We start from the raw sequence: 27,792 nt of genomic DNA, 5'->3' as shown, positions 1-27,792 counted from the left end.
TACTACAATTTTATCAGAAATGAGTCAGATGTATGGGCATTTAAGTTTCCATCAACCTGCAAGAACATGTTAAAAGTCTCTTGGGTAATACAGTGGAGTTAAAATTGAATTCAAAAGACTGTTGTTTAATTCCTTCTGCTCTATTAAGATTGTATTTGGAGGAACAAAATATTACTTAAAATATGGTTTCTGAGCTTCATTCCTCATACCTCACATCTCTCTCCATGGAATATGAGGGACTTTCTGAAGTCTATATAAGGCCCAATATGATTCACATTCCTGCTCTAGCTGCCGAATATAATGTCATCCACACAAGTGTTAACAATATTCCATTAACAGCATGTTTATTAGTAGATGCAGGTAATGTTCTTAGGCATGCTATCTATCAGATTCAAACTAGACCGATTGTAAAAATAAACACAAAAATGTTATTCTTAGAAACCTGGAAATTTTGAAAAAATTTATTCACTAATCTAGACAAGATCATATAATATGAACAGCGTGCAAGTTTCTGAAATTTGAAATGCTAAAACTATGTAGAAGAAAAATATTAAATGAAAAGTGGATGCAGAGTTAGATATGGCATATTTGTATCTTTATGTTGAGATGATTCTTACAATTTCATAATGATCTTGGTTGTTATGGTGTAATTTATGTGCTTTCCCAACTTCATAAAATAGAAATTTTGCCAACAGAACAGGTGGAAAATCCATCACTCCCTACCAACTGTAGTACCTCTATCAATAACATGACAGACATGTCCACCTTGGCAGACATCCCTGATTATTGAAGAAAAAAGATACTTACTCTACATAGAGATTGCACAAAAGCTGGAATACTGCTAATTACTTTGTATGCCAACAAGAAAGCATCATTCACTTTTTCATAAAGAAAATGATGTAGAACAATATCCACACACTGTGCAGGAAATCTGTTTATTGCCATTTTATGGCAAAGCTGCCTTAGTATTTCATAGATGTGTTCCTTTGTATCACAATCCTTGTCATATCTAGAAAGAAAGGAAAACATACAAATCTTTACACTTTTTTAAATGCCACAATATAGTGTAATTTTACTCCAGGTGCTCCACTGTTTTGGATGCATGCTTCATAATTCTAGACAAACATTTACTTTTTAAAATGTCAACAGTTAACAAGTAATTTTTTTAACAGCACCAAATCCTACAAATATACACCAAATTACAGAAAGTGACTTATTACCAATGCATAAGGTTTGAAAAACATTGTTGGAACTCTGTAGGAACAGAGTAAATAAGTTGAACATAACGAGTTTTGCTGGAGCTATGCTGGAAAAAGCAAACATCTAATGTTTCCTGGCATACCACCAATATCCTTCACTGTACATTTCATTAAATTCGATCAGAGTAATCTGAGTTAAGAACAAAAAATAAATTTGTAAATTTTGTTAAGAACGAACCTCATTACTGTACATAATACAATTGGATATATGAACAGATTTACTCATCAAGTGCCAGCAGAAGGAAACACACACAAAACTTGGGGAAATGTGCAAACTTTCACAGCCAGTAGCAGCTCTTGGCAGAAGGGATGAAGGGAAAGGAATATGGATGAAGGGAAAGGAATATGGATGAAGGGAAAGGAATATGGATGAAGGGAAAGGAATATGGATGAAGGGAAAGGAGTATGGATGAAGGGAAAGGAGTATGGATGAAGGGAAATGACTGTAGAGGTTTGGGAAATGGGGAGAGTTTGCAAAATTCTCTCAGAAACCCAGATCAGGGGAGACTTCCCGAACAGTATGAGAAGGGACAACCAATCTTTATGGACTGCACAGGATGAGATCTGAAAACCAGAGAGCTTAAAAGTGGAAATAGGGTTATAAGTGAGACAAATTTCTGAAAACCATCATGCAGGTGTTAAGAGTGGAAAGCTAAGTGCATTATATGTGATAGACTGGTGTGAGGGGAAGGAGGGTGGTTAGACAGGTTAGAAAATATAAGATATACAAACTAAAAGGGAGTGAAGGAAATAATTGTTACTAACAAGCAGTTGTGACACCAAATAAATGAACAAATTTAAACATGGTGGATGCCAAGAACCAAGCACATGATGTAAAGCCAAATACCACCTTTGGAGATCTGAGAAATTGGTTTCAGGAGACAGAATCCAGATGGAATGTGTGGTGAAACAGGCACTGAGACCAAGACAGTAGGTGTTTTAGAGCATTCTCTGCACCAAGTTATTGTGTGTTGCTAGTATACACTCTCCGTCTATGCTCATTCATTCCAAACGGTAACTTGATGGTAGTTATACCAATGCAGAAGGCCAAGCAGTTATTACATAACTGGTACAAGATCTGTCATTTCACAGGTGGTTGTCCCTTTGGTAGTATATGTTTTGCCACTTGCAGGGCTGGTATGGGTGGTGATTGGAGAATGCCCAGGACTTTTTATAGGGGGGCACCCACAGAGGTAGGAGATGTAAGGTATGGAAATAATTGCAGAAGGGGCATAGCATCTGAACAGACTATAGCTGGAACTGGGGAAGGGGTAGATGCATGAAAAGCTATTCTATGTGAGGTGGGTAAAATGGACCTCATTTCAGGGCATTATTTTAGGTCATAGGTCAGGATAGTACTGAGTGAGAAAAGGTGTACTCCCAAGCTGTTTTTTGGATGGATCAGCACACTTACAGCAATACACCACCACTCTCACCTCAGCCGTCATTTCAAGTAATTATTCCACCAGCCTACTTCAAAGGCAGATTTCCCTAGCCATCATATCCAACCTTGATTCTGCACTCCTCTTGTCACTCAATACTATCCTGTCCTGAATGTACTAATCAGCAACTTCAAAGCCCATAGCCCATACTGGCCTAGAATCATGCACTGAAATGAGTTCCATTCACTTCAGAAATTTACCTACAACATCTAGAATAACTTTTTGCACTCCCTGCTCCCTCCCCAATCTTCACAATCTCCTGCTCACATTCTATGCACATTCTATACCTATTCCCCTGCCATGTGGGTCCTACCGCCTGTGACTGTCCCTGCTGCACAGCTTGCCCTATTACTGATACAAGGAGAATGTCATGGAACAAAAACTGACCAATGGATGGATGTACACACAAAGAGATGCATGGTACATTGCTGTCTCTCAGTTTGTGTCTGAGAGACCTAACATGACTGTCTCAATGAAGGATCATGCACTGCTTGTGAAGCTCTTGTATGCAAAGGTGACTGTGTGCTGGTAGCCCTGCAGAAGAGCTGGACACTCAATGTTATGAAGAACGGCACTGGTTCAATATCTGCTAAGGATCTGGGGGAAATGATTATAAACTTTGAAAAGACGTGTTCTTTTGAAGTGCAATGTGGCAGAGAGAGGAAAGCAGTTGATATGACATCTGTTGAAGTGTCCATAGTGCTGCAGGAGTGGTTGAGTGATGGTGTGCAAATATGCAATGCCTGGGGAGTACCTGATGTTGGACATGCCTGTGAGCATGGTGCATAAATCCTACAAAACATTCTGGATTGCTACCCACACAAAATCATCCATGTTCAGAAGTTGATTTTTGGTGACCTGTCAATAAGACAAATGTTTGCTCTAGATTTTCTTGGTGACAAGTAAATGGCCATAGAACATTCCAGGGATAGACAAAGTCAATTTTCATCTCCAAGGACATGTCAATATACAGAACTGTAGAACATGGGGAAAAAATCTGTGTGCACATCAACTGATACCACTTCATTCTGCAAAGCTGACTGTGGTGCAGGTTGACGGCATCGTTTACCACAGGGCAAAATTTTTTTGAGGAGATGAGTCTGTTACCTGTACCATCACTAGTCAACACTATGAGAATCTTTTGTGCACCAACATGATTCTAGCCCTTCAACAACATGGATGTGTGGGTAGGATTACTTTTATGCAAGATGGCTCTCCTCCGTACATTGCACAGCCAATGGCAGAGGCATTTTATAAATGCTAGAATTATCATTTCTAGCTTTGGGGTTATCTGAGATATGTTGTGTTCAGTGCTCCAATTAGGAACACAGCAAAATTGAAGACACACCTTGTGCATCACATTCTGAACGTGACCCTAAGACTCTCCAATCTGTTGTGGAGCATGCTGTTTCATGATTTCAATCAGTAGCAGAAAAATGGATAGCATTACTGTAAATGTCCTGCACCAGCCATCTCACGACAATTGGAAACCACTGTCATTTTATCTTTACATGGTTTTTGACACCAGGACAATAAAAAACTGATGTCTTTTGCTGTTCATCCAGTTTTGGGTCTTAGAACAATTAAAACCATTTTTTTTCCATCCAATGTGATATGACATTGTGGTGGTAGTAGAGTAGTAGAAGAGGTGTTTGTGGGTGCACGACAGCAAGGTCTTCAGCGCCCGTGCAGCATCATAGTGAGACGGGTGTCAAGAAAAAAGAAAACCTCAGAACATGGACATAAAACATTGTGGTGGTGGATGGGTTTACCTAGCTAACTGTGCCATAACTGTTGACTGATGAACTTGTGCAGTCATGCACATTAAACAGTGCAGACAGTGTAATGCGCAGCAAACCACAGTGATCATATTCTGATTCATCTGTCATTTGTAGCTGCCCACATTTATGTTAAGATGCTCACAGCTGGAAAATTTTTCATAATTTTGTTGCTCCATGACTTTTCCCTGAATGAATAATTTGCTGTTCAAATCTGATGTCATTCCATGCAGTGGTTCTCTTTCTGTTCATTATGGACACCCTGTACTATCAAAGGGAGACCACCTATGCAATGAGACTTACCGTGTACTGGTCATTATGTTATCACTGCTCCATCTTCCAAATTGGTGTATCAGTTAGTATGAATGGACATGAATAGATTGTGTATGATAGCAAAAAACAATATCCTATTGCACAGCATGCTCTACATCATGACAAACATGACCTCAGTGGATATTTCACCACACACACCAGCTAGATTCTTCCTGCTGACACCAGTTTCTCAGAACTCTGCAAGGGAACAGGCATCAAACTGTGTGCTTGGTTCTCACCATCCAGTGGGCCAAAATTTATGTTAATTTCATAGCATTTCTTTCTGTTACCTATTTCTTTTCTTCATTTCATTTAGTTTTCTATGTCTTATATTCTAATCTGTCTATTCCCCCCCCCCCCCTCTTCCTTCACCTACCCATCACATATAATGCACTTAGCTTTTCACTTGTATTAAATATTGTGTCATGTTTCTTTTTTTTCCCCAGTAATCAGTGCCTTGCTTATAACGCTATCTTCCACTCTTAAGATCTCAGTCCCTAATGACCAGTCTTTACTTCTCATCCCATTCGGTAAGTCCCCTGACATGGGGTTCTGGTTAACTTATCTATAGCTCTTCCCATTTCCTTGCCAGTCCTCTTCCTTCAACACTCTTCCTTTCCCTTGAACACTTATGCCAAAAGGAGCCAGTTTGAACATTTCCCTAACTTTTGTGCGGGTTTTCTTCTGCCAGCACTTTGTGAGTACATTTTTTAAATCTGTCCAATTATATTACATTTTCAAAATCAGTCATTTTTTGTTGATGTATTATCCCTTGCTGCCATCATTCCTTGTAACCCAATTTTCAGTCTCTGTTGTTGTTGTTGTTGTTGATCTTTTTCAAACTACCATCTGTTTTCAATTTTTTGTGCACTTTCAGTCGTTTGCTTACCTGTGCTGCCTATTATTGATCTACTTTATATTCCTATATATTCTTGTAGTGAATTCCACATGCTTAAATGTGTCACTTTTTATTTATGAACTTTCATGTAACTCAACAGTTATTGTCCACTGCATGTCATCGGCCTGATTGTTTTTTGCTGATTTAATTCCATATTTGACACCACTTTACTTCTTGCCACTTTCCTTAGCATCTAAGTCATTCTTACATGCTTTTGTGAATTATTTTTTTTTCAACAAATCGCACTGACTGTTACTGTCACCACCTGCATTATTTTATTCCCCACAGAAGATTTTTTTTCTCCAATGACTTCCTCTTTATTTGCCCTATTTCTAAGCTTTTGTCCATTGTCATGTCTTTCATAACTTTCTTAATTAACATAATAAATAGCAGTTTTTTCTTACTATACGTAGTCCACTTTTCTCATTCGCTCACTACCTCTTGTTAACCCTTGCCTGATCATGATTTTTGTTCAATTTTTTCTTATTTTTCTACATTTTTTTTTGAGTTTTCTGGGCTTTTTGCTTGTTTGTCCTCCATTTTTTGCTCTCTGCTTTTCTTCGCTACTCCCACAATCTCTTAATATTCTAAACCCTTATCCTTTGTCATAATGATGAATCCCATTACATTATACTCAATCTTTTCAGAAACATGCTTTTACCCAAACTAAACTAAGATCCCACATTTAGTTTCTTGGACACTGCTTGTCCCTGGGAGTTATCCCCAAAGACCTAACATTGAAAGTCCCTATTTGTGGATGTAATCCCATTCTTTAAGAGACCCTTTTACAGTTTCAAATACAGCGATCTCTTGCACTTACCAGGTGTATAAGTGACCTACATACCACGTCTGTCAATTTCCACTCCAGTAGACTTCTCTCCTCCTACAAAGTCCTGCTGTTTTCTGCCCCTCACATTTCCTTGGATGGTATTATCCACCAAGCCAACTTTGAACTGCAACAACAGACCAGACTTCACCTCAAAAAGCTATCCTACTTTCTCCTGAACATCCGGAGCAGGGCGGGGCAGGGCAACAGCCACCATGTGGGAAATACGGAAAATTCTTGCTGCATGTCTGGGGAGTGGTATGGATGCTGAAACATCACCAGCTGCTGTGATATAGGGCCAGTTACTTCATGTTGACATTGTGCCAGAGATGAGTTTGGCCCATGCAATAGATTTGCGGGTGACAATGTATGATTGGCTGCTTCTCTCTGCACATAAATACTATGGTGTTCTACAACCAAGCTTGGCAACCTCCTTAACCCCCAGCCTTCACCATTGCCTCCCAGAGCAATGCAAACTGTTTACCACAAGAACTAGCCACAAAAGTTAATTGTTCTCAAGCTCTCATCTAAGTCCCTCTCACCACCTCAATTACCTGTATTATGAAAAGCTCTTGATTTCAGCTCTAAACCAGCATTGAATCATGGTGCTTTGGCTACAAGCCTACTTTTCTTCACTTGTAATGTCAACTGGAATTATCCCTTTTCAACTCAGTCTCAGAACCTTTCCAACAGTAAACCAGACATTGAATCCTGACTAACAGTTCAGACCATGATCCCAACTTGATCCACCACCACTACCCCAAAATCACCATTTACAAGCTTTCCAAGAATCCTTAACACCCAGTACTGTTTTACAACCCTTTCTCAGGTCCCTACAATATGACCATAACCTCTACAAAACAGTCTTTGCTCCATAAAAACTGATGACTACATCATTAACTTCATGGCAGACAAGCGATCTATCACTGTGGTGTTTGACATGAGAGTACATAAGTGAGGGTCTTGACCAGTTTTCTGACACTTCTACATACTGCATCTGCCATGAAGACCTTACCTTTGTGGTACAGACTAATCTACAGTCCCTCCTTAAAAACTAAGGCCACTCACAAGTACTAAGATCTCAATCCATACAATTTCTTTCCCACCCAAATCATATGCTATCAGCTGTTACCTTCTTCCTATTACGTAAAAACCCTTTTATATTAAAGAGAGAAACCATTTCTTAGATCATCTGGAATGTTTGCCCATCCCAATAGTGTCACAAACATTGCTTATCATCAAGGCAACCTTCCTCTGAAACAATATTCCTTGTGTACATGTTATTTCTTTTGCTGACTATTACCTCAACCAGCACCCACCTGATTTCAGAACCCCTATGATATCCTTCCTGCTCTCCTTAAGCAACTTCATACTTCATACTTTTGAACAATAACATTACTGTGAGGGGTAGACACACAAACAGATCAAGGGCACAGCCATGGGAACCAGGATGGCTCCTTCCCATGCCATCCTTTTCATGGGTCATGTGGAGCAGGCTTTCTTGGAATCCATGAGCCTTCAACCACTGTTGTGGTTGGATACAATGACGACATCTTTGCCACATGGACTTATGTGGATGTTAATTTATTAACATGTTTGAAATCTCTAACTACATTCTTTCAATTAAATTTCACATGGTACTAATTCTGAATTCCATACCATTTCCTTGATGTTGACCTAATCCTCACTGAGGGTCAGCTACACACTTCTGATCACATTAAATCTATGAGGAAACAACAGTACTTACATTTCGACAGTTGCCATCTTCTCTCTGTCAAGTGTTCCCTCCCATACAGCCTTGGCATTCATGGCAAAAATATTTGTTCAGATGCAGACTCTCTACAGCAATACACAACCATCCCCATCTCAGCCTTCACTAGATCTAATTACCACACCAGTCTAGTTCAAAAGCAGATTTCCTGGATCATCACACCCAATCCTGGTACTGCTGATCCCTCCAGAAAACAACTTAGCCCCTCTTTCCACTCAGTACCATCCTGGTCTTGAATGTATCAATCATTCACTTCACCAAACTCTTTACTGGTTTCACTAAGCTCCAATTGCAAATATTTTTGCATTTCATTGAAATGCCTGTTTACTGTTACAGTCAACAACACCACTACAACAAGTAAAGTGCTGATTTTGGAACTTCAAACCAATGGACAGTTCCTTTAAATAAGATAGGTTCACAGCAGTTGGAATATTAAGGAATTATTGTAAAGGTAACTTACATATTGTATTGCTGTTCATGTTTGCTAGGTGTGAAGATAGGCGATAATTTTTATGTGGAATTATGTACATAGATTTGCTGGAAAATCTAGAACCCGAACAAGTATTTCTGAGTGCAATGATCATTTCTACACAATGAGTGACATAAGATACATTACTGACATAAGATACATTACTGAAGAGGGCAGCAGCCTTTTCAGTAGTTGCAAGGGCAACAGTCTGGATGATTGACTGATCTGGCCTTGTAACAATAACCAAAACGGCCTTGCTGTGCTGGTACTGCGAACGGCTGAAAGCAAGGGGAAACTACAGCTGTAATTTTTCCCGAGGGCATGCAGCTTTACTGTATGATTACATGATGATGGCGTCCTCTTGGGTAAAATATTCCGGAGGTAAAATAGTCCCCCATTCGGATCTCCGGGTGGGGACTACTCAAGAGGATGTCGTTATCAGGAGAAAGAAAACTGGCATTCTACGGATCGGAGCGTGGAATGTCAGATCCCTTAATCTGGCAGGTAGGTTAGAAAATTTAAAAAGGGAAATGGATAGGTTGAAGTTAGATATAGTGGGAATTAGTGAAGTTCGGTGGCAGGAGGAACAAGACTTCTGGTCAGGTGACTACAGGGTTATAAACACAAAATCAAATAGGGGTAATGCAGGAGTAGGTTTAATAATGAATAGGAAAATAGGAATGCGGGTAAGCTACTACAAACAGCATAGTGAATGCATTATTGTGGCCAAGATAGATACGAAGCCCACACCTACTACAGTAGTACAGGTTTATATGCCAACTAGCTCTGCAGATGACGAAGAAATTGAAGAAATGTATGATGAAATAAAAGAAATTATTCAGATTGTGAAGGGAGACGAAAATTTAATAGTCACGGGTGACTGGAATTCGAGTGTAGGAAAAGGGAGAGAAGGAAACATAGTAGGTGAATATGGATTGGGGGACAGAAATGAAAGAGGAAGCCGCCTGGTCGAATTTTGCACAGAGCACAACATAATCATAACTAACACTTGGTTTAAGAATCATGAAACAAGGTTGTATACATGGAAGAACCCTGGAGATACTAAAAGGTATCAGATAGATTATATAATGGTAAGACAGAGATTTAGGAACCAGGTTTTAAATTGTAAGACATTTCCAGGGGCAGATGTGGACTCTGACCACAATCTATTGGTTATGACCTGTAGATTAAAACTGAAGAAACTGCAAAAAGGTGGGAATTTAAGGAGATGGGACCTGGATAAACTAAAAGAACCAGAGGTTGTACAGAGATTCAGGGAGAGCATAAGGGAGCAATTGACAGGAATGGGGGAAATAAATACAGTAGCAGAAGAATGGGTAGTTCTGAGGGATGAACTAGTGAAGGCAGCATGAGGATCAAGTAGGTAAAAAGACGAGGGCTAGTAGAAATCCTTGGGTAACAAAAGAAATATTGAATTTAATTGATGAAAGGAGAAAATATAAAAATGCAGTAAGTGAAACAGGCAAAAAGGAATACAAACGTCTCAAAAATGAGATCGACAGGAAGTGCAAAATGGCTAAGCAGGGATGGCTAGAAGACAAATGTAAGGATGTAGAGGCCTATCTCACTAGGGGTAAGATAGATACCGCCTACAGGAAAATTAAAGAGACCTTTGGAGATAAGAGAACGACTTGTATGAATATCAAGAGCTCAGATAGAAACCCAGTTCTAAGCAAAGAAGGGAAAGCAGAAAGGTGGAAGGAGTATATAGAGGGTCTATACAAGGGCGATGCACTTGAGGACAATATTATGGAAATGGAAGAGGATGTAGATGAAGATGAAATGGGAGATATGATACTGCGTGAAGAGTTTGACAGAGCACTGAAAGACCTGAGTCGAAACAAGGCCCCCGGAGTAGACAATATTCCATTGGAACTACTGACGGCCGTGGGAGAGCCAGTCCTGACAAAACTCTACCATCTGGTGAGCAAGATGTATGAAACAGGTGAAATACCCTCAGACTTCAAGAAGAATATAATAATTCCAATCCCAAAGAAAGCAGGTGTTGACAGATGTGAAAATTACCGAACTATCAGCTTAATAAGTCACAGCTGCAAAATACTAACACGAATTCTTTACAGACGAATGGAAAAACTAGTAGAAGCCAACCTCGGGGAAGATCAGTTTGGATTCCGTAGAAACACTGGAACACGTGAGGCAATACTGACCTTACGACTTATCTTAGAAGAAAGATTAAGGAAAGGCAAACCTACGTTTCTAGCATTTGTAGACTTGGAGAAAGCTTTTGACAATGTTGATTGGAATACTCTCTTTCAAATTCTGAAGGTGGCAGGGGTAAAATACAGGGAGCGAAAGGCTATTTACAATTTGTACAGAAACCAGATGGCAGTTATAAGAGTCGAGGGACATGAAAGGGAAGCAGTGGTTGGGAAGGGAGTAAGACAGGGTTGTAGCCTCTCCCCGATGTTGTTCAATCTGCATATTGAGCAAGCAGTAAAGGAAACAAAAGAAAAATTCGGAGTAGGTATTAAAATTCATGGAGAAGAAATAAAAACTTTGAGGTTCGCCGATGACATTGCAATTCTGTCAGAGACAGCAAAGGAAGAATAGCCTCCAGAAAAAAAGAAACACTGCTACTCTCTTGAGGGGAAAAGATAAATTAACAGAAATTTAGTGTTTGGTGTCATACTTCCACATGATGGACCTGCAGTTGCTAATGAAAATAGAACTGTTAAAAATCAATTCCTCTAAGAAAAATGTGGGTTAAATGTGGTGAATATGTGAACACTTAATGAAGTTTTAATATAACATAAACAAACTCACATTTTATTATATTCTGGTAACAGATTTCAAGAAAGGGCTTTTTTATATATATAATCTTTATGCTGGAAAATCCATTGACTGATGGCTTGAGTTCAACAAAAGAAGCTGTATTTTATCGCAATAATTTATTTTATTTATTTAGGCATGCTTAAGAATAAAAAAAAAGCAATACTAGAGGGTTCCTTATTGGTAACTATTAACAGAGTATTTACCACTACAGTATTATCTGTAGAATGATAATGAGAATATATTATTTCTTTACTTGAAGAGAAACAATTTTTTAATTTCTTATCGTAACTGCTGTGTCTTCTAATGTGGGAATCATCACAGGCACACACAGGGAAGGAGAGAAGTTACTGTGGCCACCTCAAAATGACCTGTATGTAAAACTTTAGGATTAATTTTTAACTTTATTTCTAAAAAGAAAACGAACTTAACTGAACTTGCTTCCTTCCCCTTTCTCCCACCTCTGTGCGTGTGTGTGAGCATGTGCATCATGCATCAGTTTCAAGTGAGTAGTTACCCATCCTAATTTTTGTTTATGAGACAAAACTGAAATTCTTAAGGATTGTAACATATAAAACTCACCTAACTAACAGAAACATAGTGTCAAAAACTCTTATGAGGAATCTTTCTACATCATCTGACTGGTCCAAAGAAAAACACAGGCAAAGAATGTTTGTCTCAACTAAAGACTTCATGAGTGTGACACAAGAGTTACGTATTTCCTGTTCCTCACTTATTATTTCTTCCAACTGCTCCACAATGAATGTAAGTTTAACCTGAAATAAAGGAGTAATATAGGTCATTCCTTCCTTAAAAATTTTCATAATGAATAACAAAAATGTAGAAGTTTGAAAGACATACCAATTCATTTTGTACTGATAATGGAGTTTTAATAACAGCTGTAATTTCACTAAGAGCACATGCTATCCAAATTTTCTCCAATGGCCCTGCTGCAGTTATAATCCTCCTGCTGATTAACTTTGATGCCAAATCTCTTGCAGCATTTAAGCCTTCAGAGCCTAGAAAGGTGTTTTCTTTCCTCCTCTTAATCATTTTCAAAACCAAGGACTGAAAAATATATAAACAATAATTGAAAGCCTTAAAAAATACTCAGGTATTCAAAAATGAAAATTTCTTTGAGTTACTTAAAATATCAGGAAAAATTGCTTTCACAGTTGTTCATGGATCGCAGAACATAGTGATCGGTATGTGTATGTAAGAACTAACTGGGAACCAACTAAGCTGTGTCAATGGTTAAGTGTCAATAATATGTGCCACAAATATTTACTTGTAAAATGATAACTTCACCTACAACAAACTTCATAACACAATAACAAAATTAGCAAAGACTGTTTACATGAAGGAGGTGGTGATATGTAATACAAGGTGTAGAAAACACTGTCTCATGACAAATTATTAATTTTTGGGTTCAATTTAGTTTTGAGTAAACAGGGAAAAACTGTGATACATACACAGATGCTGAGTCACGATAGACGACTCAACATCTCCACTATACAGTGAGTGGCAACTTTGCTTTTCACAATATTGACATTAAATCCCGGATTTTCCATTGATTTTTGAGTACATACATAGACATATCTGCATATTACAAGATGAGATTATTGTTTTAAATTATTGGTTCATGTGTGAGTTATGGATTGATGTCCTACAGGAGTGATTTTTCTATCTCCCTCTGCCTAGACAGAACACAGTTTATGATCAGTTGCACTGGCAGTGACAGACAGATCAGTGAAACAAACAGGCAGTTCCAGTGGGTGACAACTGAATTCAAAAAGTGAATGACCAGTCAAAATCAAAGTCCACATGTTAGCAAACGTCATTGTAAGTATGCCAAAACAGTCCTGGAAGCAATACACACTAAAAAAAGCAGTACAAGTAGGGTCAATCATCTGCTATTGATGGTGCAAAGGCTTTACAGAGAACAATAAGGAACTGAGGGACAAATGCAGGGTGGTAGTGTTTACCAGTGTTCTTGCGCCAATAGACGGAGGAGGAGGAGGAGGAGGAGGAGGAGGAGTAGTGTAAGATGTAGAAGTTATTACAATAATAATTTTAATAAAATTTAACAAATTAAAAAACAAATAACACTAAATTTTAGACTTGTTAGAAAGGAAAAGTGACACTATATGAATTTGAAACACTTTTGTGGTGATTTTAGATAAAAATATAACATAGGCAAGAAGAAGCTTACAGAGCTAATAAAATAATATGATTGATAAAATAACTACAGAACAAGCTAAAAAGATTAAACAAAAGTCTGAAGTAATCAGTGCCCTTTGCTGTCATAGCTGCCAGACTGCAGAATGAGTAGTAATTTGAGGAACTTAACTGCCAGTGGCCTCTCTTACCATTTGAAATACTAAACCAAGAAAAGGTTAAAACACTATACCAGCCAAGAAGATTATATAGTCACTGATATAAACTACAGAAAAGGGAAGATATACATACAAAAGGAATTCAATGATTAATGTAAAACATTATCAAATAACCAAAGTAGGCATTGGGTACAAAATCAAGCTGCCCATTGGGCACTCTTGCTGGCTCCCATTTTTGGCTTTATAAATTTCCAGCTCTTCTAACAAATCAAAAGTATGCCCTTTTTATGTTCTGTGGAGAATGCATATACTATTCTCAATACACCCTGTAGTATGGTGAGTTTCTTCTAAATTGTACCCAAAGGCAGTTTTGTTACGTAGCTGTATGTGCTTCTTAAACCTTACATTGAAAGAGTTGCTTGTTTGGTCAACACAATACTTATGACAATTATTACAGTCAATCCTGTACACCACACAGCCATCATCAAATTTGTAATGTGCACTTTTCAACTCCATCTTTCACTAAGTTTTTGGGTGGTGTTAACTTTAAAACCCCATCTAACTTCACATTTTCCAATACACTTATCGTACTTTTCCCTTTTTATTGGGGTTTGTACAATTATAAAAATCAATGAACATAAATGAACTAACGGTAGTGACATCTTGTGTTTACAACAAACATTTTGTCACTACTATGCCTCAGTTCATTTTGAACAGTAGCATTGTTAACACAATGACTGGTGGCACTGCAGCCCAGTGTATAACAAATTTTAAATACATGTAACAAAGCTAAGCTGATTTTGCATGTATTTCTTGACAATGCCACTAGGGCTTCATTTTATTATAATATGTTGTAAAACACAAGTACCTCACCACATTTTAAGCCTGTTTCCATATCTCTGAAGTAATACTTTTTATTATGGCATATTTTATTGTTTCAAGATGTAAACTGTCCACTAGTTATATCTGGATTTCCCATGTTTTGCTGCGGATCTGAAGATGGTCATCACTGCAACCATGTAGTCTAAGGACTGAAAAGTTTTATGATCACTGACGGAAATAAAAGAAATTGCAATAAGTTTACTAGTTCCAATCTGAGTGTGCCTGGATTTGCTCCAGCCCACACTAGTGAAGCCACGCTCCTACTTGGGAACTTATTCAATGTGCTCCACCCTTCATTAACCATTGGTGCCGGATAAGACAAAGAGTTCTTTGTCTTCAAATATGTCTGCTTGTGTCTGTATATGTGTGGATGGATATGTGTGGATGGATATGTGTGTGTGTGCGCGAGTGTATACCTGTCCTTTTTTCCCCCTAAGGTAAGTCTTTCTGCTCCCGGGATTGGAATGACTCCTTACCCTCTCCCTTAAAACCCACATCCTTTCATCTTTCCCTCTCCTTCCCTCTTTCCTGATGAGGCAACAGTTTGTTGCGAAAGCTTGAATTTTGTGTGTGTGTGTGTGTGTGTGTGTGTGTGTGTGTGTGTGTGTGTGTGTGTGTTTGTTTGTGTGTCTGTCGACCTGCCAGCACTTTCATTTGGTAAGTCACATCATCTTTGTTTTTATTTATATATATATAAAAAACAAAGATGATGTGACTTACCATACGAAAGCGCTGGCAGGTCGATAGAAACACATACATACACACAAAATTCTAGCTTTCGCAACAAACTGTTGCCTCATCAGGAAAGAGGGAAGGAGAGGGAAAGACGAAAGGATGTGGGTTTTAAGGGAGAGGGTAAGGAGTCATTCCAATCCCAGGAGCGGAAAGACTTACCTCAGGGGGAAAAAAAGAGGAAGGAGGAAAAAAGGACAGGTATACACACACACACACACACACACACACACACACACACACACACACACACACACACTGGACGGTGTAACACTGTGCCAAGATGTGCTGGCTGTGCACCAAGGCATGTTTAGCCACAGGGTGATCCTCATTACCAACAAACACTGTCTGCCTGTGGCCATTCATGCGAATCGACAGTTTGTTGCTGGTCATTCCCACATATAAAGCTTCACAGTGTAGGCAGGTCAGTTGGTAAATCACGTGGGTGCTTTCACACGTGGGTCTGCCTTTGATCGTGTACACCTTCCGGGTTACAGGACTGGAGTAGGTGATGGTGGTGGGAGGGTGCATGGGACAGGTTTTACACCGGGGGCGGTTACAAGGGTAGGAGCCAGAGGGTAGGGAAGGTGGTTTGGGGATTTTATAGGGATGAACTAAGAGGTTACGAAGATTAGGTGGACGCCAGAAAGACACTCTTGGTGGAGTGGGGAGGATTTCATGAAGGATGGATCTCATTTCAGGGCAGGATTTGAGGAAGTCATATCCCTGCTGGAGAGCCACATTCAGAGTCTGATCCAGTCCCGGAAAGTATCCTGTCACAATTGGGGCACTTTTGGGGTTCTTTTGTGGGAGGTTCTGGGTTTGAGGAGATGAGGAAGTGGCTCTGGTTATTTGCTTCTGTACCAGGTTGGGAGGGTAGTTGCGGGATGCGAAAGCTGTTTTCAGATTGTTGGTGTAATGGTTCAGGGATTCCGGACTGGAGCAGATTCGTTTGCCACGAAGACCTAGGCTGTAGGGAAGGGACCGTTTGATGTGGAATGGGTGGCAGCTGTCTTAATGGAGGTACTGTTGCTTGTTGGTGGGTTTGATATGGACGTATGTGTGAAGCTGGCCATTGGACAGGTGGAGGTCAACGTCAAGGAAAGTGGCATGGGATTTGGAGTAGGACCAGGTGAACCTGATGGAACCAAAGGAGTTGAGGTTAGAGAGGAAATTCTGGAGTTCCTCTTCACTGTGAGTCCAGATCATGAAGATGTCATCAATAAATCTGTACCAAACTTTGGGTTGGCAGGCCTGGGTAACCAAGAAGGCTTCCTCTAAGTGACCCATGAATAGGTTGGCGTACGAGGGGGCCATCCTGGTATCCATGGCTGTTCCCTTTAATTGTTGGTATGTCTGGCCTTCAAAAGTGAAGAAGTTGTGGGTCAGGATGAAACTGGCTAAGGTAATGAGGAAAGAGGTTTTAGGTAGGGTGGCAGGTGATCAGCGTGAAAGGAAGTGCTCCATCGTAGCGAGGCCCTGGACGTGCGGAATATTTGTGTATAAGGAAGTGGCATCAATGGTTACAAGGATGGTTTCCGGGGATAACAGACTGGGTAAGGATTCCAGGCGTTCGAGAAAGTGGTTGGTGTCTGTGATGAAGGATGGGAGACTGCATGTAATGGGTTGAAGGTGTTGATCTATGTAGGCAGAGATACATTCTGTGGGGGCTTGGTAACCAGCTACAATGGGACGACTGGGATGATTGGGTTTGTGAATTCTAGGAAGAAGGTAGAAGGTAGGGGTGTGGGGTGTTGGTGGGGTCAGGAGGTTGATGGAGTCAGGTGAAAGGTTTTGTAGGGGGCCTAAGGTTCTGAGGATCCCTTGAAGCTCTGCCTGGACATCAGGAATGGGATTACCTTGGCAAACTTTGTATGTGGTGTTGTCTGAAAGCTGACGCAGTCCCTCAGCCACATACTCCCGACGATCAAGTACCACGGTCGTGGAACCCTTGTCCGCCGGAAGAATGACGATGGAACGGTCAGCCTTCAGATCACGGATAGCCTGGGCTTCAGCAGTGGTGATGCTAGGAGTAGGATTAAGGTTTTTTTTAAGAAGGATTGAGAGGCAAGGCTGGAAGTCAGAAATTCCTGGAAAGTTTGGAGAGGGTGCTTTTGAGGAAGAGGAGGTGGGTCCCGCTGTGACGGAGGACAGAACTGTTCCAGGCAGGGTTCAATTTGGATAGTGTCTTGGGGAGTTGGATCATTAGGAGTAGGAGTAGGATTAGGATCATTTTTCTTTGTGGCAAAGTGATATTTCCAGCAGAGAGTGTAGGACAGTAAATCTTTGACAAGTGCTGTTTGGTTGAATCTGGGAGTGGGGCTGAAGGTGAGGCCTTTGGATAGGACAGAGGTTTCGGATTGGGAGAGAGGTTTGGAGGAAAGGCTAACTATTGAATTAGGGTGTTGTGGTTCCAGATTGTGTTGATTGGAATTTTGATGTTTTGGGGGGAGTGGAGCTGTAACTGGGAGATTGAGTAGATGGGAGAGACTGGGTCTGTGTGCAATGAGAGGAGGTTGAGATTTGCTGGAAATGTTGTGAAGGGTGAGTGAGTTGCCTTTCCGGAGGTGGGAAACCAGGAGATTGGATAGTTTTTTGAGGTGGAGGGTGGCATGCTGTTCTAATTTGTGGTTGGCCTGTAGGAGGATGCTCTGAACAGCCGGTGTGGATGTGGGAAAGGAAAGATTGAAGACTTTTATTAAGGATAGGAGTTTACGGGTGTGTTCATTGGCTGAGTTGATGTGTAGGTGAAGGATTAGGTGGGTGAGGGCAATGGATTGTTCAGTTTGGAACTGGTATAGGGACTGATGGAAAGAAGGGTTACAGCCAGAGATGGGAACTTTAAGTGTGAGGCCTTTGGGGGTAATGCCAAATGTCAGACAAGCCTGAGGAAATAAAATATGGGGGTGTAATCTGGCTAGGGTGAAGGCATGTTTGCTGAGGGAATGTAAATAATACTTAATGGGGTTGTTGTGGGGATGTTGTGAGGGTGACATGGTATTAGAAGGTGGAAAGTGTAACATGAGGCTGAAATGAATATAATAGAGGGAAACATTCCACGTAGGAAATATATATATAATCTCCTGCACTGGAAATGTTTGTTAATGGTTCTGTCAACAATTACAGTATTTATTAGGCAACTAGTTCTGAACCTTACAGGTTCATTTACAAGCCTGACCTACTGAGGCTGCACTGACAGAGCCTGATCTTAATAACAACAATAAACACATGCTCTATAAATTTTTCATCCTGCAAACGCTTATAGAGCATGCGTTGCCACTGAATGTTTATTAATAATACCAGGCACTGTCAGTGCAGCCTCGGTAGGACAGGCTTGAAAATGATCCTGTAACATTCAAAACTAGTCACCTAATAAATACGGGAACTGTTCACAGAACCGTTAATAAATGCTTTAAGAAATTTAAATAATGTTGCTGATCCCTGTCAATGAAATGCTGAAACTCAAGATGACCTGCAATTTTTCCCAATCAGTTTTAACAATTGCCACCAAAAGAAAGCATATAACTAGATATTTTCAGGTGAAGAGGAGTGATATAATACTTATTAATCCACCATCCTGTCGAGCACAATCTTAATGGCATCTGAAGGGTGTTGTCATTTGGCCTAGCAATTAGTTGTGTTGTTTCCTTAGGATGATTATATGACACTGCTATGCAAGTCATATGTTGTGGGCAGTTATTGGGCTAGCATCATTCTGTGTCTTAACATATGACCTGTGTCTTAACATATGACCACTTCTTTGTCCTTAGGTACCAGCCAGTACATGCTTTGAATTCTGTCGTGCATCCCATTGGAAAATTCTTTATCTCTAGTGCCTATATTTGGATAATTTCTTGAGTCATAACAAAGCCTTTTACTAGATGATAGAAAGTTCGTGAAAAAAAGTCACTCTAAAAATTTGTACAAAGAAGCACCTATTTCTAGAGAAACATAACTCTGATTTTATGTAACAAACACAGCATAATAGAAAGTGTCAGAGAAGCATTTCCGCAAAAGAAAAAGTGAACCTTTACAATGTTTTTTGTTACCTTTTGGAAACGATCCCTTTTCAAAAAAAAAAGTGTCTCTGTACAAACCTCTTTATTTGTATGAGAAAATGGACTAATATTTTATATAGTTTACATGCAAAATATACAATATAACATAGACAAATGTTTGTGAGTTAGTTAATCACTGAATATTTCAGTCCGAGCAGACTTAGCAACATGAATATCCGACTTTCCTCCATTATGGCTAACATGGCAGCAACTGTTTAAAGGAGTGGTGACTTAATAGACCTTACAAGGATCACAGGAAACTAAGAGGTAAGAAGTAGAACTTTAAAGTATTTACAGATACTGGACTGTGTGAGTGTCAATGACCTAATATACAGAGCTACTCAATGTAGACGACTCACCATAACCTCATAATATTATGTAAAAATAACATTTCAATTAATAATGCATAATTTCCTGTCATATGTCATTTGTCCCTGGTATGGTCATCACAACCTTTTTGTTATTTTATTAATTTACTATACCTTCATTACATTTCTCTTGCATGTAATGAACAACCTGCTGCTCCAGTTTCTGGAAACTTTCTTTGGTGTGTACAACTGACATTCTTTAATTTGTTCTTCATCTGTTGCCTGAACATTTACTTCTGGGACACCAAATTTTCTCCCTGCTGCACAGCTGTTTGTTGCTCTGCTTCATGACTCATCATTAATTAAAAATTAATTTTGTGTTGTCTGCATGAACCAGTTGCAAACTGCTAATTCTTAGCTCCCATGTTTCTCAACAGATTCATGGCTGTGATCTGCTTCCATTAGCAATTGCTACAATTTATAGTTGTTACAGCACTGACAGTATAAGGCAACTGAATGACAAAACATTGTTCTCTCAGCTTCCTACAGTTGTATCAACAGAAACTGCATAACTTTGGATTATCACTGTAGTCAACCTTGAAAAATAATAGTGCATAAGGGAAGAGCAGCTTTAGTGCCATCACTGAAGATTATGTTTCACCTTCCGTACCACATTTTCAAAGAGTTCTGTGGGAACATATTTTTGCTCACATCAGTTTGTCTCCTGGGATAAAGTTTAGATAGGAGCCATTGCTGGTGAGTGTGGCGTGTGTCTAATGGTCACAGGCTGGAAACATGCCAGTTGCACATACCTAATGTTCCAGTTTCACCTACCAGATTTCACTTCTATACTGATGTGAGAATGTGAGAATATGACAAAATTCCTTCATCTTTTGCTTCCGAATACACTGAAGAGCCAAAGAAACTGGTACACCTGCCTAATATCTTGTAGCATCCCTGTGAGCATGTGGAAGTGCTGCAACACGTGGCATGGACTCTACTAATGTCCAAAGTGGGGCTCGAGGGAATTGACAACATTAATCCTGCAGGGCTGTCCATAAAGCCATAAGAGATCTCTTCTGAACAGCACAGTGCAACACATCCCAGATATGCTCAATAATGTTCTTGTCTGGGGAGTTTGGTGACCAGCGGAAATGTTTAAACTCAGAAGAGTGTTCCTGGACCCACTCTGTAGCAATTCTGGATGTGTGGGGTGTCTTGTTTTCCTGCTAGAATAGCCCAAGTACATCAAAATGCACAATGGACATGAATGGATGCAGGTGATCAGACAGGCTGCTTACATACGTGTCCCCTGCCAGAGTCATACGTAGACATATCAGGGGTACCGTATTACCGAAACTGCAGACGCCCCACTCCATTACAGAGTCTCTACCAGCTTGAGCACCCCACTGCTGACATGCAGGGTCCATGGATTCATGAGGTTGTCTCCATACCCATACATCTCCATCCTCTCAATACAATTTGAAACGAGACTTGTCTGACCAGGCAACATGCTTCCAGTCAACAGTCCAATGTCTGTGTTGACAGGCCCGGGCAAGGTGTAAAGCTTTATGTCATGCAGTCATCAAGGGTACATGAGTTGGCCTTCAGCTCCAGAAGTCCATACCTATGATGTTTTTTGTTCGCACGGTGACACTTAATGATAGCCCAGCACTGAAACCTACAGGAATTTGGAGGAGGGTTGCACTTCTGTCATTCTGAACAATTCTCTTCAGTCACTGTTAGTCCCATTCTTGCAGGATCCTTTTCTAGCCATAGCAATGTCAGAGATTTGATGGTTTACAGGATTCCTGATATTCATGGTACACTTGTGAAATGGTCTTATGGGAAAAGCACCACTTCATTGCTACCTCGGAGATGCTGTGTCCCATCACTCATGCGCTGACTATAACACCACATTCAAACTCACTTAAATCTTGATAATATGCAATTGTAGCAGCAGTAACTGATCTAACAACTGCACCAGACACACACTGTCTTATATAGGCATTGCTGACTGCAGCACCACATTCTACCTGTTTACATACACTATGTGATCGAAAGTATCCGGACACCCCCAAAAACAAATGTTTTTCATATTAGGTGCATTGTGCTGCCACCTACTGCCAGATACTACATCTCAGTGAACTCTGCTGTCGTTAGACATCATGAGAGAGCAGAATGAGGCATCCCGTGGAACTCATGCACTTCGAACATGGTCAGGTGATTGGTTGTCACTTGTGCCATACATCTGTATGCAAGATTTCCACACTCCTAAACATCCCTAGGTCCACTGTTTCTGATGTGATAGTGAAGTGGAAACGTGAAGGAACATGTACAGCACAAATGCGTACATGCCAACCTCAACTGTTGACTGACTCAGACTGCCAACAGTTGAAGAGGGTCATAATGTGTAATAGGCAGACATCTATCCAGACCATCACACAGGAATTCTAAACTGCATCAGGATTCACTGCAAGTAATATGACAGTTAGGTGGGAGGTGAGAAAACTTTGATTTCATGATCGAGCGGCTGCTCACAAGCCACACATCATGCCGGTAAATGCTAAATGATGCCTCGCTTGGTGTAAGGAGCATAAACATTGGATGATTGAACAGTGGAAAAACATTGTGTGGAGTGGTGAATCACGATACACAGTGTGGCGATCTGATGGCGGGGCGTGGGTATGGCAAATTCCCGGTGAATGTTATCTGCAAGCGTGTCTAGTGTCAACAGTAGAATTCAGGAGGAGGTGGTGTTAAGGTGTGGTCGTGTTTTTCATGGAGGAGGCTTGCACCCCTTTTTGTTTTGCATGGCACTATCACAGCGCAGGCCTACATTGATGTTTTAGGCACCTTTTCACTTCCCACTGTTTAAGACAAATTTGAGGATGGCAATTGCATCTTTCAACATGATTGAGCACCTGTTCATAATGTACAGCCTCTGGTAGAGTGGTTACACAACAACAACCACCCTGTAATGGACTGGCCTGTACAGAGTCCTAACCTGAAATCCTATAGAACACTTTTGGAATGTTTTGGAATGCCGACTTTGTGTCAGGCCTCACTGACCGACATTGAATCTCTCCTCAATGCAGTGCTCCATGAAGAATAGGCTGCCATTCCCCAAGAAACCTTCCAGCACCTGATTAAACGTATGACAGAGTGGAAGCTGTCATCAAAGCTACGGGTGGGCTGACACCATATTGGATTCCAGCATTACGATGGAGGGTGCCACGAACTTTTGTAATTTTCAACCAGGTGTCCGGATACTTTTGATCACATAGTGTACCTCTGTATTTGAATATGTATGCCTATACCAGTTTCTTTGGCACTTCAGTGTATATCAGAGATATTGTCTACCTGCTGCTCTCACTGACAGCATAAATCCAAAAGCCGACACCCCTTCTCCACTCACATGGCATCGTACCTCATGGCAAGCAATTAGAACATTGGTTCATGAAATATCTGAGTATGCCACTGGCCCATATCTAGGCTTTTACTATCTCATGGAGAAATATATAGCACTGTTGAGTATTTGTCCAATTTTGAAGTCAATTCAGTTTTGGTTATAAATACATTCATCTTAACAGCAGTTTAAGCACAGTTCATAAAAAGCCCAGGTACATAGTATACATTCACATAGTTGGCAGCAAGACAGAATTTGATGGCTGCTGACTACTCCACTATTGACAACTGCCTAGTACTCAGAAAAGCTGGTGTTATTTTTCCCCCTCCAACCATTCTTCAAAATAACGCTGCATGTGACATTAATTGGCAAAGCTTCATATGTATGTGTACAAGGCGCATAGAGAAAATAAGTTTACCTTTTTTTTTTAAACAAGGACAACATGTTTACATGAAAAACACTATTGGCAACAGGTACAGTGATGTTTGAGCTATTTTTTGACATTCACAAAAGAACTGAGACACTTGTCAAATTGTGAGATCAACCTTTGTATTCCTGTATCATAGAAGTCTACTGCCTGTGAGTGGAACCAGCTTGTGACAGTCATCTTCAGGTTGTTCTTGGCAAAACGCTGGCTAGAGGACAGGAATTTCTTTAAGTGCAAGAAAAGATGAAAATTGCTGGGGGCAATACCAGGACTGTATGCTAGAGGATTGAACAGCTCCCAGCCAAACTTCTACAAAACAGTTGCTGTGTTCTGAACCATATATACACAAACATTGCCATGGAGCAGCACACTACCTGCAGTAAGCATTCCATGCCTCTTGTTCTGAATGGCATGTTGCTATTGTTCTGAATGGCATGTTGCAGTTTCCGCATAGTTTCACAGGAACATGCAACTGAACTCGGGCTCATTCACTACCTGTTTTTCACGTGGCTCATCTGCAAAGGGGGTTGGTAGTAAACGGTTGCATTTGCACCCCTACTATTGAGTCATATATTGGCTAGCTTTTGAACAGCAGTGAATTGAACTATACATGTTCAGATTGAAACTTATTTATTCAAAAGAAACACTAACTTTGTGGCCATGCATTTTTAAGTTCGCAAATAAATCCGATCTGTACAAATAACAATCGGTGCAATTTGTACACTGTTTATCCCGCACCTACACACTTTCACGTTGTTCCTTCACATACACTGGTGTCCATGCTTACACTCACAGCACTTTGCCGCTCCCAACTTACCACCACAGAGGACCAACGACAAAAGACCTGATTTCCCCACTCATATCCACAGTCCTGAGTCAGGTCACGTGGCACTACATTAGTCAAAATAATCCCTAAACATGGCCACAATTCGTTAGCAATTTTTATAAGGTTTAAATACTTAAATCTAAATAAATTATATAATTTTACAGATTTATCACCACACTTTTATAATTCGTTGCAATTAAAAGAAAACCAAAACACTATGCAACGGAACTACAACACCTGTAAAAACACAAAACAAGTATTTTCCAGTCTATTTTGCTGAATATATTATCTCTGCTGCTGCGCATCAAATTTAAATTTCGGACTACTTGAAAGAGCTCCGTATTATCCCCTGTTACCTAACAAACAGTCAGCATTCACTTTTTCACCTCTTGGCACGAAGTCAATGAGCGGAATGCCCTTCCTGTCCCAGAACACCGTGCACATCAGTTTCTGCACTGACACAGTCTGTCTGAATTTCATCTTGACCGGGTATCAACTGTGACCAATGCATTTACTGCTGCTTGGTTTCCAGGGTCACATAAGAAATCCACATCTCATCACTTGTGATGATACTGTCAAGGAACTTGTCACCATCGCCATGATACCACTGCAGAAATGTCAGTGCAGCTCTGAAGCATTTCATTTTGTTTTTGGGTGTCAGTTTTCAGGCACCCACCTGGCACATAATGTCTTGAACATCAGGCACTTAGCAACAATTTCATGCAACATGGATTATACCTGTAGAAAATGACTTTAGCTCCATAATCGTGAAGCGACCATTTACCAGGATGTGCTGCCGCATCAGCTCAAACAGGTGTTCATTGATGAGGGATGGTCGCCTACTGTGCTCTTCATCATGGACACTTTGATGACCTTCGGAAAAAGGCCTATACCAGCACCAGTTTGCACATGATGTTCGGCCTGTAGACCTGACAAAACTGGCTATGAATTTCAAGAGGTGCTATGTTTTGTGCATTAAGGAACCATATCACTGACTGAACCTCACAGGTGGTAGGAGAACAAGCAAGAGACACCACTTTGGGGCACTGCTGCTGCATTACTGGCACCAGGAAAGGACCTGTCCAGCCAGCATTTGATTGTCACATTATAGATCTGTTGTGCATGCACAATTTTCCCAGCTAAATATGTCTATTTTAATGAAAACAACATCAGGAAACTTACTTTCTGGATGCACCTAGAAGATTACCCCAATATTAATCTATTACACAATCTAAAAATGCTGACCTCAGAAGAAATAGTTTAACCTACAAATGTAACCACTTGGACTAAGTGTATGAAAGGTGAAATGAAAGCTCTCAGATTTCGATTTTCATAAAGACATTCTAATTATTCAGTAGATACAGCAATGCTACAGTGGTTATAAAGAAATAAAACTACCACAGTAAAGTTCAGGACTTCTTAGAACCAAGAAGATTCAGAGAACTTAAGGGATCTCCCACAATTTCTGTTCTCAGGATTTCTCCTATTGACAAAGGTCTCATCACATCAGAAGCATTTACACCAAAATTCATGAATAGGGTATTCCACTGAGACCAATTGTCGTCTCAATTGATTGTCTTATCTAAGGACTGCCAAACACTTAACCACACTCCTACAGCCATTTATAGGAAAAACTCAAATACATATTAAAGATTATGGTCAATTTATCAAGAATTTAAAATCCTTCAGCCTGAGTTCAAGTGGTATTATCATCAGTTTTGATGACATATCACTGTTTACTCTGGTTCCTCTCAATGAGATGATGTCACATTTGGAAAGTATTTTCATGAAGGACATGTTAAATATCTTTGAATATTGTGTGACATCAACTTACTTCATTTTTTTTATATAGGACAACAAATTCTATGACCAGACTGGTCAGTGGATCATGCAGTGCAGTTCTAGCAAATTTTCATATGGAAATATTTGAAGAAGCAGCCCTTCATATGGCGAAGAAGAAATCCTTATGTTGGTTTTCTTGTGTGGATGATATTTTCATTATCTTGTCTGATAGAGAAAAATAGATCTGAATTTCTACATCCTCTGAATAACATTAATTATAATACAAAGACCACTATGAAAAAAGAGAAAGAAGATCAAATTTCATTTTTTGGATGTACATATACTTAGAAAACTTGATGGAACTTTGGGCATAATGTCTACTGAAAGCGCACTCACATGAACAGGTATCTTCACAGAAATTCCAATCACCATCCCAAGCAGAAAAAAAGAGGAGTCATGAAAACACTGGTTGACTGGACTAAAGGAATCTGTGAACCACAGTACTTGGAAGACAAGCTTGATCATTTAAGAATGGCCTTCAGAAGAAAAAGACAGAGATACATAGGGCACATACTAGAAGGATTACAGTTTCCAATGAAAAAGAATCAACAAAAGGGAAAGTTCTCTCACCATTTGGAAAAAATGTCACATCCCATCAGAGAAGTACACAGAAAAAACAGTAGTGATAGTGTTTAAACTAACAAGGAAGGTGTGTGAATATTTGGACACTGCATGGACCTACGCCCACCACTTGCCATAACAGGAGTACATAAAATTCCTTGCACTTGCTGTTAAGCAAACTTAGAAACTGCAAAAAGAAGCCCTAAAAATCCTCTTTAGGAACACAAGATCAAATGTCACTTGGGCAAGATGGATAAAACAGCAGAAGCAGATCATGCACTATGACCAGGAAACCACCAAATTCCTTTCTCCAACAGTATGATTTTAGAAATATCGATGATTACTACATTAGGATATACAGAGAGGCCAGAGAAATGAAAAGTACAACTTTAACAGAAAGGGGGAGGATTGAAATTAGACAAATTCTGGGCCTTACTGCTAAATAAGAAAAACAGCATCAATTCTTCCTCACTACAAGCTCCATAGCATACATCAGTGCAATTCTGCAATCTTAGGAAGTGGTGGTAACAATTATTGATATTACCTGTAGCATTACTATAGGGGTCTTAAATTATTTTTCTGCTTTTACCTAATGTGATTTCTGTGTAATTTTGATCTTTGATGTAACATTGATATAAATGTTTTACATTTTAGTTTCATACAACACACCATGTATGAATCATTCCTGCCACAGATCCCATTGGATCCGAGGCCTCCAAAAAATTCATGTAATTTTAATTGATCTATTAACATAACATCAAAAATAATGTGCTGTAAAAATATAAAAGTTAATACTGTAATTGTAATACTGATTTATACATAGGGAACATAGGTTTGCAATCACG

General features: G+C 39.8%; 1 protein-coding gene across 1 annotated transcript in view; it reads right to left on the bottom strand.

Moving 5' to 3' along the window:
- LOC124613763 overlaps positions 1-27,792 on the bottom strand; it is a 195,103-nt gene that overhangs the window by 104,012 nt on the left and 63,299 nt on the right. Inside the window, exons 4-6 of the mRNA XM_047142479.1 lie at positions 12,428-12,634; positions 12,149-12,342; positions 808-1,009 (exon numbers count right to left, since the gene is read on the bottom strand). Coding sequence (XP_046998435.1) covers positions 808-1,009; positions 12,149-12,342; positions 12,428-12,634 — 603 coding nt within the window. The remainder of the gene's footprint in view (positions 1-807; positions 1,010-12,148; positions 12,343-12,427; positions 12,635-27,792) is intronic.

This window comes from Schistocerca americana, chromosome 4 (assembly GCF_021461395.2).
Source record: "Schistocerca americana isolate TAMUIC-IGC-003095 chromosome 4, iqSchAmer2.1, whole genome shotgun sequence".
Classification (NCBI taxonomy): Eukaryota; Metazoa; Arthropoda; class Insecta; order Orthoptera; family Acrididae; genus Schistocerca; species Schistocerca americana.
This window is presented reverse-complemented; position numbering and strand designations above follow the sequence as displayed.